The sequence below is a fragment of the Chiloscyllium punctatum genome, chromosome 6, assembly GCF_047496795.1.
Source record: "Chiloscyllium punctatum isolate Juve2018m chromosome 6, sChiPun1.3, whole genome shotgun sequence".
Taxonomy (NCBI): domain Eukaryota; kingdom Metazoa; phylum Chordata; class Chondrichthyes; order Orectolobiformes; family Hemiscylliidae; genus Chiloscyllium; species Chiloscyllium punctatum.
Genome location: NC_092744.1, coordinates 13,005,122 through 13,022,335, shown reverse-complemented (window position 1 = coordinate 13,022,335; position 17,214 = coordinate 13,005,122). Strand labels below are relative to the sequence as shown.

General features: G+C 44.8%; 1 protein-coding gene across 1 annotated transcript; it reads left to right on the top strand.

The window, feature by feature from the left end:
• The first annotated feature begins 1,068 nt into the window (after positions 1-1,068).
• On the top strand, positions 1,069-16,965 carry tm4sf18 (transmembrane 4 L six family member 18). The gene is made up of 6 exons (XM_072572026.1): positions 1,069-1,250; positions 7,354-7,443; positions 7,542-7,684; positions 10,982-11,162; positions 13,407-13,454; positions 14,587-16,965. The coding sequence occupies exons 1-6, from the start codon at positions 1,074-1,076 to the stop codon at positions 14,602-14,604; spliced, it is 657 nt and encodes a 218-aa protein (XP_072428127.1). The 5' UTR covers positions 1,069-1,073; the 3' UTR covers positions 14,605-16,965.
• Positions 16,966-17,214: the final 249 nt, after the last annotated feature.

The following is a 17,214-nucleotide window of genomic DNA, read 5'->3' as shown; positions in this document are numbered from 1 at the left end:
CGGCATGGACGAGTTGGACTGAAGGGTCTGTTTCTGTGCTGTACATCTCTTTGACTCTAAGTGGTTACAGATCGAAACATAGACATTGAAACAGAGCAGAATAGAGGAACAGGAGTAGGCCATTTGGCCCTTCTGCCCCAGAACATTGACTTTCCTGCTGCTCGGATGCTGTCTGACCTACTGTGCTTTTCCAGCTTCACATCTGTTGACTTCGGCTTCCAGCATCCGCAACCCTCACTGTCTCCTGGTCCCTCAAGCCTTCTCTGCCATTTAATGTGATCATGGTTCGTTGTCCAACTCAGTATATCCTATTGCAGCTTTTGCCCCACACCCTTTAATTCCATTAGCCCGAAGACCTACATCTATCTCTCAAAACAATTCAGTGTCTTGACCTCAACTGCTTTCTGCAAGAGAGAATTTCATTTCTCTCAGGGTGGATGAATTTCTCCTCATCTCAATCCAAAATGATATCCCTATATCTTCAACCCTGACATAAATATGAGGTAAGTTTCCTGACCTCCAGAGTTTGGGCTTTTTCCTTGAACCTTTGAATTTTTTTTATGCAAAGCTAGATAGATTTTTGAACAGTAAAGGAATTATGGGATACGGTGAGAGGGTGGGTTAGTGGAGCTGAGTCCATTGAAAAGCTCAGCCATAATCTTATTGAATGGTGGAGCAGGCTCGAGGGGGCAGGTGGCTTCCTCCTGCTCCTATTTCTTATGTTTTATGTTCCCTGAATTCAAATTGTGTATCAACTTCATAAGATGTGAACTGGGAATGCCATACAATTGGAATTGAGAGTTTGTGGGAGTGATTTTTTTTTTTGCTTAGTCAGGTCCAAACTTTTCGGTTTTACAGATTATGAGTGTGGACTGTGATATCCTATGCATCACCGGGGTCACTGTTTTCAATGGCATATCTGGAAAGTTTATTCTAAAAGAGACACACCCGTATAATCGAGCACCTGTAAGTATTTAATGGCCCACAAGCTAACTAAAACACAATTCCTCACTTGCAGGATGACTACTCAAGAGTTAAGCAAGGCAGGTGTTCAAAAGGCAGAGGAGAACACCATGTGTTCTGGAAATTATGCCCGGTGCATTGGCATCACTCTGATCCCTCTTGCGATTTTATGTTTTTTGGCTGACATTGTGCTCTATTTCCCAAATGGGGAAACAAAGTTCGCAGAGAGAGACCAACTCACTTCCGTGGTGTGGTTTTTTGAAGGAATCGGTGGAGGTGGAATATTGGTGGGTATCTCTTGTAGAAAGCCTTTGAATGAAGCCAACGATGGGTAAGCGGAGTTAACGTTTCATGCTCGGTGAGTCTTGATCAGAACTGTTAGCAGCTAGGAAAAGGTAGGTATTTATGCTGAAGACCAAGTTGCGTGAGAGAAGGGGGGAGGTGAATGGATAGGTGGAGATGGAGCTGAAAGAGAGAGAAAGAGTGAGGCAAGTTAGCTCAGTGGTTAGCACTTCTGGCTCACAGTGGCAGGGACCTGGGTTTGATTCCAGCCTCGGATGACTGTCTGTGTGGAGTTTGTACTTTCTTCCAGTGTCTGTGTGGGTTTCCTCCAGTTTCCTCCCACATTACAATGATGTGCAGATTAGGTGGATTGGCCATGGGATATGCAGGGCTACAGGGATAAGGCAGTGTATGTGGGGTACTCTTTGGAAGGTTGACAAGTGGCCTGCTTCCACTCTGTAGGGATTCAATGATATGAAAGGGGTAGGTTAACAAGGACATTAAGGATAGCGGGCCAGGACAGTGAAAAAGTGGGATAAATGATAATAAGACTCAAGAGTAGGAGAAAATGGGTGAGCTGTGCTATCATATCATGTGGTAGTGGACCTGGGATTAGGTGAGAATGGGTGACTGTGCTAAAATCAGCCCATATCATAACAGGACTGGGTGTAGGGGTGGTTAAAAAAAACGGAAGGATGGAATCAGGCTCTAAAATGATCAAACTCGATGCTGAATCCTGAAGGCTGCAGGGTCCGCAGTTGGAAAATGGAATGTGCTGAGGCTTGCTTTAACACTGCAGCAAACCTGGGACAGAGAACTGGGTGGGTGTGTTGAAGCAACTGAAAGCTCAGGGTCATCTTTGCAGACAGAACATAGGTGTTCTGCAAAATGGTCACCCAGAGTGTTTCATTTCACCAATGCAGAGGAGAACACAGTGTGAGTGGGGAATACAGCAGACTGTGTGAAGTACAGGTAAATCACTGCTTCACATGGAAGATGTGGCTGGGACCTTGGAGAGTGGGGAAGGAGGAAGTCAATGGGCTGGTGTGCTGCTTGTGACAGCACCATTGGGTTTTCGGAACATGAGGGGAATAGAGGAGGAATGGACCACTAAGGCAGAGGGAATGCTCTCTACAGAAGGAAGTTAAGGGAGGGGAGGGGAATATGTGGCTAATAGTGGCATCCGACTGCAGCTGACAGAAATGGCAGCTTTCATTCCTTGTCTTCAGCACAAATACCATTTTTCCTAGCTGTTAACAGTTCTGATGAACAGTCACCATTAACTCTTGCCTATCTTCCCACAGATGCTGCCAGAGCTACTGAGTTTCTCCAACAATTTCTGTTTTTGTTCCAGATCTCCAGCATCTGCATTTCTTTGTTTTATTTTAGAAAATTAGAGACGCATTGTAAAAAGATTTATGTTTCAAATGGAAAGGTTGCATTGATTTTGGAGGTCATAAGTTAATAAATCATCTATCTTTCCAATTAAGATACTAACCTGACTTACTGTGCATTTCCACCATTTGCTGTTTTTGCTATTTGACGAGAAAAAATTTTGCTGATTTAAGAGTTGGTGCAGGAACCATAAGGAAGTGTAATTTTTAATTGTTATAATTTGGTATGTGTTATCTGAGAGAGTCTTGCAATAGTAAGTTTTAAATGGGAATCGAAAATATACTGGAAAGGGAGTTAGAAATAGCAAGGCTGTGAAGACAGCTGGAGAGAAAACGATACTAATTGCATAGCTCTTTCAACATTCACCTCTAGTACTCTATGCTACTTTTTCTCCACCATCACCCTCCTCTCATTTATCTCTCCATTCTGCAGGCACTCAGTCTTTATTCCTGATGAAGGGCTTTTGCCCGAACTGTCGATTTTCCTGCTCTTCGGATGCTGCCTGAACTGCTGTGCTTTTCCAGCACCGCTCTCATCTAGCTCCTTCAACATGCTAGCATGGGATCACAATGGGCTGAGTGATCTCCATCTCTACTGCATGATTCAATAATTTGCCTATCCCTTTCTTTGTCATTGCTGGATTCACTAAACCAAATGGGTACTGTTTGAAAAACAGCGCTATCCTAGTTTGGATATTTTGTTGGACCAATTTTGCTACACCCAGTTAGTTCATTAAATCCAGGAGGGGAAAACAAGGATGAAAAGAAAATATTCTTGTAAAGTTTCATTTGTAATGTATTGCTTGATGCAACTTAGGTATTTTAATTCTTCAGCATTGCTATTTTAAATAAGTTGCTCTTCTTGTAAGCACTATGGTTAATCGCAGTCCTCTTTACACAGTCATCTTCTTTACAGAGCAGTTTGTAAGATATGCTCCATGTGTGATGATGGAACCCAAAACCATCGTCAGTCTCGGAGAATGGTTCATTGTTAAGCTGCTGACTAATGCTTTCTCATCCCCTGTTTCCCCTCCTCTCCTGAAGGTGCGACCTCATCACAGGGTTTCAGTTTCTATGACAACATTTAGTCCATGCTTAATCTGCTCAGAGGAACAGATGTCTCTCAACATAAAATGAGATTAAACATCCACAGTTTTCATGTGCTGACTTTTCAATGTATTCAATTAAGTGATGGGGTTCTTCCTTGGATGAACCGTTTTGATGCTGAACATTTCCGTCTGTTTTCATAGACATAGCATCCTTACAGTGCAGAAAGAGGCCAGTCAGCCCATTGAGTCCTCACTGACCCTCTGAAGACCATCCTAGCCAGACTCATTCCCAACACTAGCACTGTAACCCTGCATTTCCCATGGTTAATCCACCTAGCCAGCAACTAAACTGTCCATCTTTGGACTGTGGGAGGAAACCAAAACCTCCAGGGGAGACCATTGCAGATACAGGGAAAATGTGCAAACTCTACACAGACAGTGACCCAAAGGTGGGATCAAATCCATGTCCCTGGCTCTGTGAGGCAGCAGTGCTGAACACCGTGCTGCTGTATTGCCCATTTTTCTGAGAACAATGTGCTCTGTTTATTCTCTGAGGGTATTTCAAACATGATTTCAATCCAAAGATGATTATATTGATGTTCCCTTCAGTGAAAGATCCGAACATCTGTATCAATAAGTGTGAAACTATCAGTGATGGAACACTGGATGATTGGTTAGAGGAATAGCAGAGTTGGAGAGTGAGGCAGTAACTGGATTAGAGAAATAAGGGGTTATTGGGTAAGAGAAAAGGGGAGTAACTGGGTTAGAAAAGTAAGGGGTGACTGGGTTCAGAGGAAGGAGGGGTAAATAGGTTAGAGATGTGAGGGGTAACTGCGTCAAGAAAGGAAGGGCTTACTGGCTGAGAGAAATGAGTGGGTAACTGGGTTAGAGGAAAGAGGAAAGGGATAGGTGGGTTAGAGGAATGAGGAAGGCAGTAGATGGGTTAGGGGAATGAGGAAGGCGGTAGGTGGGTTTGAGGAATGAGGAAGGGGGTAGGTGTGTTAGAGATATGAGGAAGGGGTAGGTGGGTTAGAGGAATGAGGGGGTAGCTGTGTTAGAGGAATGAAGAAAGGGTTGGTGGGTTAAAGGAATGAGGAAGGAGATAGGTTGATTAGGGGAATGAGGAAAGGGAAGGTGGGTTAGAGGAATGAGGAAGGGGGTAGGTGTGCTAGAGGAATGAGGAAAGGGGTAGGTGGGTAAGGGGAATAAGGAAGGGGTAGCTGGGTTAGAGGACTGAGGAAGGGGGAAGGTGGGTTAGAGGAATGTGGAAGGGGGTAGGTATGCTAGAGGAATGAGGAAATGGGGTAGGTGGGTTAGGGGAATGAGGTAAGGGTTCGATGGGTTAGGGGAATGAGGAAGGGGGTAGGTAGGTTAGTGGAATGAGGAAGGGGGCAGGTGGGTTAGGGGAATGGGGAAGGGGGTAGGTGGGTTAGGGGAATGAAGAAGGAGGTCGGTGGGTTAGAGAAATGAGGAAGGGGGTAGGTAGGTGGGTTAGAGGAATGCGGAAGGGGGTAGGTGGGTTGGGGGAATGGGGAAGGGGGTAAGTGGGTTAGGGGAATGAAGAAGGAGGTTGGTGGGTTAGAGGAATGAGGAAGGGGGTAGGTGTGTTAGGGGAATGGGGAAGGGGGTAGGTGGGTTAGGGGAATGAGGAAGGGTTCGGTGGGTTAGAGGAATGAGGAAGGGGGTAGGTGGGTTAGAGGAATGAGGAAGGGGGTAGGTGGGTTGGGGGAAATGACGGAGGGGTGGTGGGATAGAGGAATGAGGAAGGGGGTCAGTGGGTTAGAGGAATGAGGAAGGGATAGGTGGGTTAGGGGAATGAGGAAGGGGGTAGTTGGGATAGAGGAATCAGGGAGGTGGTATCTGTGCTAGAGGAATGAGGAAGGGTGTAGATGGGTTAGAGGAATGAGGAAGGGGGTAGGTGGGTTAGGGGAATGAGGTAGGGAGTAGGTGGGTTAGGGGAATGAGGAAGGGGGTAGGTGGGTTAGAGGAATGAGGAAGGGGTCAGTAGGTTAGAGGAATGAGGAAGGGGGTACGTGGGTTTGAGGAATGAGGAAGGGGGTAGGTGGGTTGGGGAATGAGGAATGGGGTAGGTGGGTTGGGGAATGAGGAATGGGGTAGGTGGGTTAGGGGAATGAGGAAGGCAGTAGGCGGATTAGAGGAATGAGCTGAAAAATGTGTTGCTGGAAAAGCGCAGCAGGTCAGGCAGCATCCAAGGAGCAGGAGAATCGACATTTCGGGCATAAGCCCTTCTTCAGGAATGAGGAGGGTGTGCCAAGCAGGCTAAGATAAAAGGTAGGGAGGTGGGACTTGGGGGAGGGGCGTTGGGAATGTGATAGGTGGAAGGGGGTTAAGGTGAGGGTGATAGGCCGGAGAGAGTTTGGGGGCAGGGAGGTCAGGAAGAAGATTGCAGGTCAAGAAGGTGGTGCTAAGTCCAAGGGTTGGGGCTGAGATAAGGTGGGGGGAGGGTAAATGAGGAAGCTGGAGAAATCTGCATTCATCCCTTGTGGTTGGAGGGTTCCTAGGCAGAAGATGAGGCGCTTTTCCTCCAGGCGTCATGTTGCCATGGTCTGGCGATGGAGGAGGCCAAGGACCTACTTGTCCTTGGCAGAGTGGGAGGGAGTTAAAGTGTTCAGCCACTGGGCAGTTGGGTTGGTTGGTGCGGGTGTCCCAGAGGTGTTCTCTGAAACGTTCCGCAAGTAGGTAGCCTGTCTCCCCAATGTAGAGGCCACATCGGGTGCAGCAGATGCAGTAAATGATGTGCGTGGAGGTGCAGGTGAATTTGTGATGGATATGGAAGGATCCCTTGGGGCCTTGGAGGGAGGTAAGGGGGGAGGCGTGGGTGCAAGTTTTGCATTTCTTGCAGTTGCAGGGGAAGGTGCCGGGAGTGGAAGTTGGGTTAGTGGGGCGTGTGGACCTGACGAGGGAGTCATGGAGGGCGTGATCTTTCCGGAACGCTGATAGAGGTGGGGAGGGAAATATATCCTTGGTGGTGGGGTCTGTTTGGAGGTGGCGGAAATGACGAAGGATGATACAATGTATCTGGAGGTTGGTGGGGTGGTAGGTGAGGACCAGTGGGGTTTTGTCCTGGTGGCGATTGGAGGAATGGGGTTCAAGGGTGGAGGAGCGGGAAGTGGAGGAGATGCGGTGGAGAGCATCGTCAACCACGTCTGAGGGGAAATTACGTCTTTGAAGAAGGAGGCCATCTGGGTTGTTCGGTATTGGAATTGGTCCTCCTGGGACCAGAATGAGGAAGTGGGTAGGTGTGTTAGGGGAATGAGGAAGGGGGCAGCTGTGTTAGAGGAATGAGGAAGTGGGTAGGTGGGTTAAGGGAATGTGGAAGGGGGCAGCTGTATTAGAGGAATGAGGAAGTGGGTAGGTGGGTTAAGGGAATGTGGAAGGAGGTATCTGGCTTGGAACAATGCTGCTGGGTTCAGTTGGAGCTCATGAGGCATCGGGTGATGTTTTGGTGCCTCTAAAATCTATACTTAGCCTGACTTCATAACCCATGGACACTAACTCCATGATCCAGGAACAGATGGCAATCTCCTTCATAGAGAGGACAGAATGACTAGTTTCAGGGAATGGAAACACCACTTGGTCCAAATGGAGAGGGCTGCTGATACTATCAATTCCATTGAATATATTGTTCTGTTTTTATTTTGCAGATGATTTTTCCAATCGTGGTGTTCATTGGCCTTGGGAATGATAACATCTATGGTCACTGTCAAACAAGAATTTATGGCAAGAGCCGTATGGTAAGAATTCCCTTAGTTTATTCTGCCTTCATTGGCAGAATGTCGGATTGCTTTGGCTAAGAGTATTGCTGAATTATTGCCTTTTCTCTTTCAACCAGGTGCTGACCGTGGTTTTGGTGTCTCTGATCGGAATGGCCGGTGCTGGATACTGTTTCAACGTCTCTCTTCTGGGTTTATTAAAGGGCCCATACTGCCTCACGGATCTGGGATGGAACTATCCCTTCAACAGCACGAATGGAAGGTGAAAAAACCTCAAATAATCGAATTTTAACATTGCCACATTTGAAAGGAAGACAGGGTGATAATATTTTGGGAGTAAGAATAGGGAGAGGCAATATAAACTGAACTATACAATTATAAACATTTACCAGAATGGAGAGGCTGGGGGTCACAACAGAATCACAAGAGTGTGGAAACAGGCCCTTCAGCCCAGCAAGTCCACACTGACCCTCTGAAGAATAGCCCACCCAGACCCTTTCCCCTATCCTATTATCCTATATTTGCCACTGACTAATGCATCTAACCTACATGTCCTTGAACACTATGGGCAATTTAGCATGACCAATTCACCTAAATTGCATACCTTTGGACTGTGGGAGGAAACCGGAGCACCTGGAGGAAAGCCATGCAGACACGGGGAGAATGTACAAACTCCACACAGACAGTCACCCGAGGGCGTGAGGTAGCAGTGTTAACCACTGAGGTACCGCGCCACCCCCAGGCATTGATATTGTCCAGGTCTTGCTACAGATGGACATTCACAGCTTCAATATTTGAAGTGACATCGGTGGTGATGAATCATATTAAGTGCAACACTTTTTGAAAATGAATGGACAGTTTGTTAAGGCTGTTTTTAAGAAACAAAAAAAATCAGGATTCTTGTAAGATTGCCAACTTTCCTCTGAGGTTTTAATGCACCCTGGCCCATGCTCCTGTTGATACGTCCCATCCTGGTAACAAGCCAAGCTCCCACACCATTGGAAATTGAACTGTCTCTTTGTAGCTCAGTTGCATGGTGCTCAATTCAATTTCTGTTGGCTCTCGGATAACTCTAAAAGATTGTCAACCCTGGGCTCTGTCTTAATGATGAGGAACAAAACGAGGGAAGTTACGTTGAGCTAAAATTGCTGGTCAGGCCTCACTTAGATTAATATATAGTTGTATAGGTTTACAGCAAGAAAACAGGCCCTTTGGCCCAACTTGCCATGCTGTCCAGTTTTCACAATTAATCTAGTCCCAGTGCCTGCATCTGGTTCATGTCCCACCATGGAGGAGAAAACAAGGATTGGAGATCAGAGTCAAGAGTATGGTGCTGGAAAAGCACAGCAGGTCAGGCAGCATCTGAGGAGCAGGAGAATTGCCATTTCGGGTGTAATGAAGGGCTTATGCCCGATATGTCAACTCTCCTGCTCGGAGGATGTTTCCTGACCTGCTGTGCATTTCCAGCACCACACTCTGGACTCATATCCCACCAGCCCAATCCTATTCATGTACTATCCAGCCATGTCATCCTTGGAGAGGAAGTCCAGTAGAATTTTCTGCATTGTACCTACTTGGTACAACAATTATGACTATTGATGTGTTTTCAATAGATGAGGCTTTTCTTTACGTGAGAAACTATTTCTGAAGAAGGGGTTGCTGAACTTGAAATGTTAGCTCTACTTCCCCTCCACAGATACTGCCAGATCTGCTGAGGTTTTCTGGATCTGTGCATAGTAAAGGTGTGTTCTAGGAAGCACCACCGAAACAATGAAATATAGTTAGATAATTTTAATAGCAGTGGGTCATCATTACCAAGTGTTAAATATTATATATTGCATGATGCAGAAATGATGTGGAGGGGTGATGTGACATTAGCAGTAGAATTTTGAACCTTCTGTGGTGCATTGAACAGAGGAGAATGTAGCATTTGTGAGCTGCTTAGTGGCTCAAACAGGCTAAAAATTCTCCTCATGAGGCATCGTTACATCAGCTCACTTCCTCAGAGGTGCGACAACTTTATTAAGACTGGATGTCAGACAAGTGAGTTTTCTTCAAAAAAAACCCAGAAATTGCTGGAGAAACTCAGTAAGAATGGCAGCATCTGTGGAGAGAGAAAGTTAGTAGTTCAAGACCCAAAGACCCTACTTCAGAACTCAAAACATTAACTCTGTTTTCTCTGCTGTTGAGTTTCTCCAGCGTTTTCTACTTTCTGTGTATTTCAGTTCTCTAGCATTGGCAGTTCTGGGTTTTATTATATAAATTAGTTTTCTTGCTGTGTTCTCCGAGCCCCAAGTTTAATTGGGTACAAAAAGATCCACCTCTGTGATCATCTATCTCTTCCTATATTTCATAACAGTGCACGGCTACACTAAATAGGTTTGTAGAGCATGGTGGGTTGGGTGAAGGGAGAAAAAACACTTAATATGTCTCACATAAAGATTGCCAGTTAACTTCAGGAGGACATTGGACTGTATTGTCATTGAACTTGTAATGTGAACATCAAACAAGGAGCTGATTCTGCAACCTCCTGTGAAACTCCAACTCCAATGCCCTTCCTAAAGCTCTTCATTTCAGCTGGATTCTAGGGGAGGTGAGGCAAATACCTTCACCCTGAGGCTAGAGGGCATCTAGAACTCACTACCTGAAAAGTTGGTTGAGGCAGAAACCTTTATACTATTTAAAAAAAAGACATGTTAGGAATACTGCAACTTATTAAACTGTAGACCAAAGACTGGAACGTTGTATTTGTTGAATTTTATTTACTCATGGGATGAGGGCATCACTGGCTGGCATTTATTGCTCATCCCTAATTACCCAGAGGGCAGTCAAGAGACAACTGTATTGCTGTGGGTCTGGAGTCATATGTAGACCACAACAGGTAAGGACGGCAGTTTCCTTCCCGAAATGAAGATGGGTTTTTCCAACAATTGGATTCATGGTCATCAATATACTCCTAATTCCAGATTTTTATTGAACTCAAATTCTAACATCTACCATGGCAGAATTCGAACCCAGGTGCCCAGATCATTACCTAGATGTCTGGATTAATATTCCAGCGAGGATACCACAATTGGCCGGAAACATGCCGTGTGCAGAATGCCCTCCTTCAGTGTGATAAATGTTCTCTCTTTCTCTATCAAATTTACCATCTCAAGGCCTACCTTCACTAACTTTTCCTTCAGTTAACTCTCCTACTGACTCTACCACCATCTTTTGGTATAAAGCCCCTTTAGACATTCAGTTAATGTGGGTGCTTGGTGCTACATGGTGCATTTGAAGCAAATGGCATGAGTGTGCTGAAGGGGATGATAAATTTGAGGGAGAAAGGAACATTGAAATGTGAGATGATATGGTTAAGCATGACCACCAACATAACGCTACTCAGCTAAATGCCTGCTTATGTGTTGTGCAATTTGATGTCAATCTGTATAGATACAGTGTCTAGGGCTGAAGTACAGTTTGTCTGAAATGCATTCAAATATTGATCTTTTAGTGTTGACTTGGTGAGATGTTTAAAGAACACAAATCTTTTATTGTGATATGTTTCCTTATCCAGATATCTCACTGACCTCACCACATGGAGCCAGTGCAGAGAACCGAGCCACATTGTGGCGTGGAATGTCACACTGTTTTCCATTCTGCTAGCACTCAGCGGGCTTCAATTAGCCTTGATTGTTGCTCACGTCATAATCGGGTTAGCTACAGGAACCTTGGGAAACTGTTGTCACCGTAAAGAGGTAATCAAACATTTCAGTTTCCGTTTGGGTGTAGAACTTCCACTTCATTGTGGTGGGTTTTTGTGCATTTCACCTGAGTTCCATGTAACCCAGGAAGAAATGATGTTGGGGTTTTAACCACATGAGGAATTTCCATGGTTTTGTGCACTGTTGTCTGGACAAGCTATCATCATCTGCTTTAAGTGTAGGAATCCTCAGGGCCGAGTGTCTATTGTGGTAGGGGAAAGCCACTTCCTGGTCTAACTAAAAGACTGTCCAGCTATAGAGTCACAAGAGTCATAGAAAAGTACAGCACAGAAACAGACCCTTCGGTCCAACTCATCCATGCTGACCAGATATCCCAACCTAATCTAGTCCCATTTGCCAACACTTGTCCCAGATCCCACTAAACCCTTCTCATGCAGATAACCATCCAGATGCCTTTTAAATGCTGTAATTGTACCAGCCTCCTCCACCATTTCCTCTGGCAGCTCATTTCATACACATACCACCCTCTGCGTGAAAAAGTTACCCATTCGGTTCCTTTTAAATCTTTCCCCTCTCACCCTAAACCTTTAGTTCTGGACTCCCCCAGCCCAGGGAAAAGACCTTGTCTCTTTATCCTATCCATGCCCCCTCATGATTTTATAAACCTCTATAAGGTCACCCCTCAGCCTCTGATGCTCCAGGGAAAACAGCCCCAGCCTGTTCAGCCTCTCCCTATAGCTCAAACCCTCCAACTCTGGCAACATCCCTGTAAAGAAAGTTTATTGTTTGCCCCAGCTAGTTATAGATTACCTTGACATGACGAGCATTGTTGTGAAGCCAAGGAAGAGGTGAAGAGGTGAGGACCTCCTCCTTCAACTGCTCTGCCCATGACCATATTGACATCATCAAAGTAGGTGGTGCTTAAGGTACATCTCAATATTAACCCTTTCAGACAACCATGCAACATGCTTTGGCTCTTGTGATACCGTTGTAGTGTCCATATTTCAGAATTAGATCTCACCCGCTCCAGCAGTGACATGACACCTTTGGAATGTGTTGGTTAAAAATACCTACAACATGCACCAATTTTTAAACATATGCCTAAAGGAGGTTCCATCCATGAAACCAGACCTCCTCCCAGGCTTCATCAATTACCAATGGGAGATTCTGCTTGTGCATTCGTTTAAGATTACATTTCTTAAATTTAAACAAGTCATTTTTGGGAGAATGACACTAGGAGGCAGGTTTTAAAAACCTTTGATTATAATTCTTTGAAATTTGTTTTATGGCATTCATGAATGTGGGCATGACTGGCAACCCCAGTATTTGATGCCCACCCCTAATTGTCAGTTATGAGTGAACAATAGAGTGAAGTCATGACTTGGTAAGTCTGGCAGCTTGCCTTCCTTGAAGGTAGTGGTGTAGTGGCCATGTCACTGAGTTAGTAGCCCAGTATTACCCTATGCTAGGTTCGTGGGTTCAAATCCCACCACTGCAAATGATGGAATATAAATAAATATTGGAAGCTATGCAAGTGATCATGCAACTTCTGTTGATTGTTGTAAAAATATTATCTGGTTCAGTAATGTCCTTTTGAGGAATGAAATCTGCCACTCTGACTCTACATGTAACTCCAGACTCACAGATGTAGGTTGCCTCTGAACTGCCCTCTGGGCATTTGTGGATGGGCAGTAAATGTCAGTCTACCCAGTGATGCCCACATCCCATGAGAGAAACAAAAAAGATTGTGAACCGGATAGAGCTTTACTAATATTTATAGTGGCTTCATGGTCACTATCTCTCAGGTTAGCTTTCAATTCAATTCTATACCTTTTAAAAAGTTGAATTAAGGTCTGTGGGGTCTGAATCATTGGTCCCAGAGTATTAGCCTCAGCTTCACCAGCATACACCATTGAACCCAAGAATCAATCTACTATGCCCCAATATAATGAATTTTCAGAAATTTAAAATCAGGTTACATACAGGTTGATGATTGACATTGTGTTTAAAATGCTTACTTTTTAAATAAAGTTGTTTTAAGCTATATTAATCAAATGTTAACAATTTATTACTCTGATGGACAAAGAAAAAAGGCTGTGCTTTCTTCCATCCAATTCACCTGCTTCTTCTCAACTTCCTAACTCATCCTGCACATTTACTTCTGTCTTTTGGTTTGTCTTGAACTCCTTTCCTCTCCCTCTTTCTGCTAGTCACACTCTCCTCAAAAGCTGTACGGCAAACTCAGTTCTAACTCTTTCCTTTTCTTTTAAAATCAAGTCCAAGGAGTGCACCGAGATTGACGTCAGCGTCGGAACAGTGTATCAGGTCAGTAATAAATACCGAAATTGGCAGGGAGAGGCTGAGAGTAAAGAGATGGACTTGGTGGAGCAGGGAGTTGATTGGTGGGGTGGTGATGGACGGTGAGCACTGGGAATAATAGTGGGAGTGACTGGAAGTGAAGTTGAGGAACGTTGAGAGGGAGGGTGAGATCAGGAGCATGTATATGGGAAGAGATACAGGGGCTGGCTGCTTAAGATGAGGGGGGGAAGATAAACTAGCACCTGGTTGTATTGGAGAATGAGATGCACTCCAGGGATTTTGGAACCTGGAGGCGAGTGATGTGTTCTGGGATTTGAAATCCCAGTGTGGGTGGTGGGGCGGGGTTGGAATGCTGGTTGGGATCGATTTTAGTAGGAGACCTAATAATACCTGAAATGTACCATACAATCTTACAGCCTGTCATTTTAGAGTCACACTGCAGCAGCAAAGACTGAGTAACCTCAGGGCCTGGTTTACAAGCAGAATCGAGAGATGTTTAACTGAGATCACTGGGAGTATTGATGCAGTGAATGTGCTAGAACTCCTAGGCAGGAATACGGCTTGAAGGTCAAGTTGTAAAGATGGCAGGACCTACACCATGACTTGCACCCCCTTCCAGTGAGAATGTGCAATAAGAGTGGGCGGCAATGGTGGCAAGTGGTTCGCACTGCTGCCTCACAGCGCCAGAGACCTGGGTTCAATTCCTGCCTCAGGCAACTGTCTGTGTGGAGTTTGTACATTCTCCCTGTGTTTGCGTGAGTTTCCTGTGGGTGCTCCAGTTTCCACCCACCATCCAAAAATGCGCAGGTTAGGTGAATTGGCTATGCTAAATTGCCCATAGTGTTAGGTGCAGTGGTAAATGTAGGGGGGTGGGTTGCACTTCGGTGGGTCGGTGTGGACTTGTTGGGCCGAAGGGCCTGTTTCCACACTGTAAGTAATCTAAAAGAGTCCTGTCCTGCTAAATATATCCATTTATGAGCAGCCTCAAGGGGAACCTTAAGGATTTTACACTTTTTATTAATCGATTGTCCACTAATTGTTCCAAAGAGCATAGCACTGATTAATTTAGTCTAGTTACGAGGGTTTTACTTATGTTTTACTCATCTTTTGTCAGCACTCATCATGTCTCTCTTTACAGAACCATGGAGCAGTATAAGACACAACTGACTTGTGCCAATTGGAAGAGAGTGAGCGCCTCATTGGTGGGCCTCATTGCTTTGTTCACTGTCTGGAATCATGACTCTGAATTTCCTCAAACGTTTCTCCCTTCAAGCTTCCAAATCTTGAAACAAACTGGGTTCCCCCACAGGCTTCTACCAAAGTCACAGGAGATCAGCTGCAAACAGCCCGGGGAAGTTCAGAGCCTGTGTAATACTTTGATTCGGTCTTGTTCTCATCCCAGTGTTAAGTGTTAAATGTATAGAAGATGTACGCACTCTGTAAATGAAGTAATGATGAACATTGATATCATGTACGGCCATGGGGGTCCCAGCAACAATTAGGTTCGGTCAAGGGTTAAAACCCTAAAATGGTTTAGAATATTTGACTGAAACTGTACATCGAGGTGACAATTTTTTAGCCACTTCCTGGTATTTTCCTAAGTGCCTGCCCTAAGTGGTTTAGTTCTAAGTGGTTTAGTTCTAATTTTGGGCTGCTGTTTATTTGCTTGCTGCCAGTGGTTATCCTGATGAAAATTGATGGACAGTGCAATCCATGTTACTGTTGCTTAGTGATAGAGCTAGTCACTGGGAACTCTGCATGGTGAGATTATCGCGGTTATAATACGCTTCTATAACTCGGTGACATTCAAACAAGAGTACCATCATTAATTTGATCATGCCTGATCTATGTCTTAAATCTTGTTTCTCTGGCTTTGTTTCCATATCCCTTGATGGCTTTGCCTAGCAAAACATATTGATCACAATTGTGAAATTTTCAGCTTATCCCTAAACACAACAGGATTTTGAGGAAATGGCTAAAGTCTCTCAACTCTTAAACTGTACCCAGCTCATTCACCCAAGTACACCCTCATTCACCCACCCAAACCCACAATCATTCACACCCATCCACAAACCCATTCACCTGTTCAAAGATCCATTGATGAATAGCCACACGCGCGCACACGCACACACCCTTACTCACCTCCACAATCACTCATACTACTCACACATCCATTAACTCACCCACACCCTCATTCACTCATTAACACGTCCATTCACTCACACTCAGCCATATCTGGTTCATTCTTGTTACATTCAGTGAAAAAAATGAAAATTCCTTGAAATGGCTTCCCTTCCTTCTCCCATGTGGTATCACTCAAGGATTTATCCTTGATCCTTCTCCTATTTCCATCTAGATGTTACTCCTCAGCAATATCACCTGTAAACACACGCCAGATTCCATATGGTGACACCCAGCTCCACTGACACACCACTGCTGACCCCTCCACTTCTTCCCTAATGTCATGGTACTTGCCAGACTTCTGGGATTGAATGGACTGTAATGTCTTCCTATTAAATACTGATGAAAGTGGTGCCATTGGCTTTGGTCAGCGCTCCCCATTCTTTTTGCTGGTCATGGCCTGAAACTTAGTCTGACTCTGCAATCTTGGCATCCCATTTGGCTTTGACCTAGTGTCCTCTGGGATTGCATCACCAAGTGCATCTCTGCCCTATCCTCAACCCATCTGTGCTGAAACTTAGCTGTGCTTCACTTAGATCCACGCTTGACTATTCCAAGGATCTCCAATCCCAGGGCACTGATAGAAGAAAGGATATGCGATATCTGGCCTATGTTTGTCCTTCAAGCTTGCCATCAAAAATAGATGGCTTGGCAATTTATTTCATTGATTTTTCTGGGACCTCAGCAAGCACAAATTACCGGCCAGTTTGCTAAATTACACATGTATACAATGAAGGTACACTCTCTCAAAGCCAACTGTTTAAGAACTGGCGGTGACGGGAAATAAAACAGCCATTTTTGGAATGAGCCATGAATTTTCAAAAAATGCATTTGCTTGATTAAGAGGAACTTATTTGGATAGTTCAGCTAGATACCCCCAGACTTGTTCAAGTTCTGAAGACGAATCCTCAAAGCGTCAACTGTGTTTCTCTCTCCGCAGATACTGCCAGCCCTGCTGAGTTTCTCCAGCAATCTCTCTGTATCTGATTCCCAGCAGCAGGAATAATTTGGCTTTATTGGTATCATTTTGTGCTGCCTGCCTGCCTTCCATGTAGACCTTGACCCCCCTCTGACCTGGAGTGGCTTGAACATGCCCCCATACATAACGCAGGGCAGGAGCTAATTACTGCAGATGCTGGAATCTGTACTGAAAGCATGAAGTGCTGGGAATCACAGTGGATCAGACAGCATCCCTGGAGAGAGAGAGAGCTAATGTTTTGAGTCTTGATGATTCTTCATCAGAGCTGACCCCTTACATAACACCCTTGGGCTGAAGGCTGTTGCCAGTTTTGAGAGAGAAGTAGCTTTGTATCTTTGTAAAGGTTCTTTGAGAAGTTCTGAGATTACTAAAGATCTTTAATAAATGTAAATACTCTAATTTGCACAAAATCTTGAAGCTCCGCTGATCATTTTTCATTACGAATGAAATTCTGAGAGGTGCAATTCCACAAGGAAAAGATGCAGATGGAAATTTCTTTACACCTGCTGCCTCTGAGTCTATTGCCCTGAATTTGATGAATGGTCTTCTTTTGGGAAACAGAAATTGAACAGACTACAGGGTTATTTCTGGAAAAATGTTGATGCC

Bases quoted from the DNA above. Each gene is read 5' to 3' on its own strand.
- tm4sf18 (XM_072572026.1), top strand. From the start codon at position 1,074: ATGTGTTCTGGAAATTATGCCCGGTGCATTGGCATCACTCTGATCCCT. The intron at 7,685-10,981 runs GTGAAAAAACCT...TTCCTTATCCAG, and splicing joins TTCAACAGCACGAATGGAAG to ATATCTCACTGACCTCACCA. The intron at 11,163-13,406 runs GTAATCAAACAT...TTTAAAATCAAG, and splicing joins ACTGTTGTCACCGTAAAGAG to TCCAAGGAGTGCACCGAGAT.